The sequence below is a fragment of the Ceratina calcarata genome, unplaced genomic scaffold, assembly GCF_001652005.2.
Source record: "Ceratina calcarata isolate Rehan_Ccalc_2016 unplaced genomic scaffold, ASM165200v1 scaffold3110, whole genome shotgun sequence".
Taxonomy (NCBI): domain Eukaryota; kingdom Metazoa; phylum Arthropoda; class Insecta; order Hymenoptera; family Apidae; genus Ceratina; species Ceratina calcarata.
Genome location: NW_017153671.1, coordinates 2,874 through 5,003, shown reverse-complemented (window position 1 = coordinate 5,003; position 2,130 = coordinate 2,874). Strand labels below are relative to the sequence as shown.

The 2,130-nt window shown below is 33.0% G+C and overlaps 1 protein-coding gene across 1 annotated transcript; it reads right to left on the bottom strand.

Moving 5' to 3' along the window:
* Positions 1–274: 274 nt before the first annotated feature.
* LOC108624537 (ankyrin repeat domain-containing protein 13C-like) lies at positions 275–2,115 on the bottom strand. Its single transcript, XM_026813191.1, has 5 exons — positions 1,862–2,115; positions 1,660–1,791; positions 1,400–1,561; positions 940–1,340; positions 275–823 (listed from the first exon to the last, which is right to left on the bottom strand). The coding sequence occupies exons 1-5, from the start codon at positions 2,087–2,089 to the stop codon at positions 808–810; spliced, it is 939 nt and encodes a 312-aa protein (XP_026668992.1). The 5' UTR covers positions 2,090–2,115; the 3' UTR covers positions 275–807.
* Positions 2,116–2,130: the final 15 nt, after the last annotated feature.

The following is a 2,130-nucleotide window of genomic DNA, read 5'->3' as shown; positions in this document are numbered from 1 at the left end:
CAATACGTCTTATATGAATAAACATTATATACTTCTTTCATTATTATAATAACTGAAGTAATCAAAAGATTAGTTAATATCGTTGGAACGAAAATTGGAAGAAAATGAAATATTAAAATATGACTTGCCATAGTACCACACACTAGCAAACGAAACATTACGTCATTCTTGGCAACAATATATTGAGTTTTGAAGTGGAACTCAGGAAATATTGTAAACAGTGTATTGACTCTTGCACTACTCGCTAAGTGATAATGTATGTTAAACTAATAAACATGATATCCAAAAAGAATTTATTTATAATACTGGCTTCCACAAGAAACTTGCTAGTAATCAAAAATACACTGATCAAAAGAAATAAAATAAATGAATATTATAAACATTTGTAGGTAGAACTAAAATACTTTCTTTTTTAATATCAGTTACTAAATGCAAAAAGAAATTCATAACTGAAACTGAAGTAAAGTAAGATGTATTCTTGATCCAGTCCGCAGTGTAGAATGTATATCTCAACGTGCATAAGTCTAAGTTGCTTTCTTCTTTAGCACACAATTTTATAAATAATGTATGCCGTCCCTTGAACTGTTGCTGTGCATATTTATCGTCAAGAATGTATGCTATATTTCACCTTCCAAGTCAAAGCATTCTTTTTTAAAAAAGTACTTTGTAACTTTTAGGGAGACCATCCTGGCAGCCATATATTTGAAATAATTCAAAAGCCAAATGGTTATTTGCAAACAATTTTTTGTAAATGTCTTTCTCTTCAATGTGATAATTGACTTGAGTTCTGTTTATCATATAAAGCTGTCATAAGCCTGGAAATCTAAATAAATGGATGAAATTTATTAGTAATAGTTTCAAATAATAAAATTTCGAGCTGGATCATTTCTGAACTTCAGAAAAAAGAACTTAATATAAATATAGGTTTATTGAGTTTACCTCATAGGATCCTCAATGTAATCTGGCGGTATTTGAAATAATTTCGGATCTATATTATCGCAAAAGGCAAACTCTTGAAATGTGATTTTTGCTGTCACTGTGGGTAAAATGGGTATATCAATCTTAACGGGAAACCCTGGCGGCAATTTCATAAGAACAAACTCTCGCAGTTTACTAAAATGTTTGAACGGCGCTATTGCTTCCAAAACGTTAAGTAACATATCGACAGTTAGTGGAAAATCTGGACTCATGGCAACTGTTGCTTTGAAAGATTTACTACTTTCCTTGTAGACAAGATTCCTCCCAAGTAGCGGACATTGACCAGGTGGAGCCATAATATACTCTTCCCAAGTAATATCTGATTCCGGTGGTGGGTTTAACGATGCTCTTCTAACATGAGGCTAGAGTAATCAATTGGTTGAATTTAAATAACATGACAGGACTCGATTACTTCCTTTACCTTTCCATTAGCAAATCCCTGTGAACTTCCTTTTGTTAATGACTCCATAATAGCCTTATTCTTTTGCAAATCTTCTTCGCTTAAATGTTCTCGCCGTTTTCTACTTTCCAAAACCATTCCATTGATTTGGTAAAAATCCGCGTGGAAAGGTCCTACCATCTCCTTTATTAAATATTTTAGACACATCTCAAACTAATTTTAAGACAAGAACGGGAGAAGGGGGAGAGGAATTATAGGTAAAACCAAAAATGCTGGCTTACCCTTTTGTCTTCACGAAATATCCAGCCTGTCTGAGCTTTTGAAAGTGTAATGCTTTTTGTTGACATTTGTGCCGCCATGATATCGCTAGACATAAGAATATCAACTTCGTCTTGTATTTCTGCCTCTGTTCCCTGAAAGATGAATATATGATATGAAAAATCATCCTTTAACATAAATGCTGCTGATAGAAAGTAATTTGACCTCACAAACCACTTGTTGATAACGTTTTGCTTTGTTATCAAGTACTGCTAATGATTTGCTTGGCTTTTGATCACCGTTAAAAATGAATGATATGTCACCTCTTTCCCATCTCATGTCATTAAAATCTACTAAAGTGGTATCCATTCTAATAGATGCTCCACTTTTATGTATTTTACAAACATCAGAAGGAAGTACACGAGACACAAGTGGCACTGAAAGGATCCACATATTACATAATTGTAATTACCATGTATGACAATAATATAATG

Coding starts and splice junctions, on each gene's coding strand:
- LOC108624537 (XM_026813191.1), bottom strand. CDS start 2,089: ATGTGGATCCTTTCAGTGCCACTTGTGTCTCGTGTACTTCCTTCTGAT. Junction 1,562..1,659: donor TATTTCGTGAAGACAAAAGG/GTAAGCCAGCAT, acceptor TATTTAATAAAG/GAGATGGTAGGACCTTTCCA. Junction 1,341..1,399: donor AGGGATTTGCTAATGGAAAG/GTAAAGGAAGTA, acceptor TGATTACTCTAG/CCTCATGTTAGAAGAGCATC.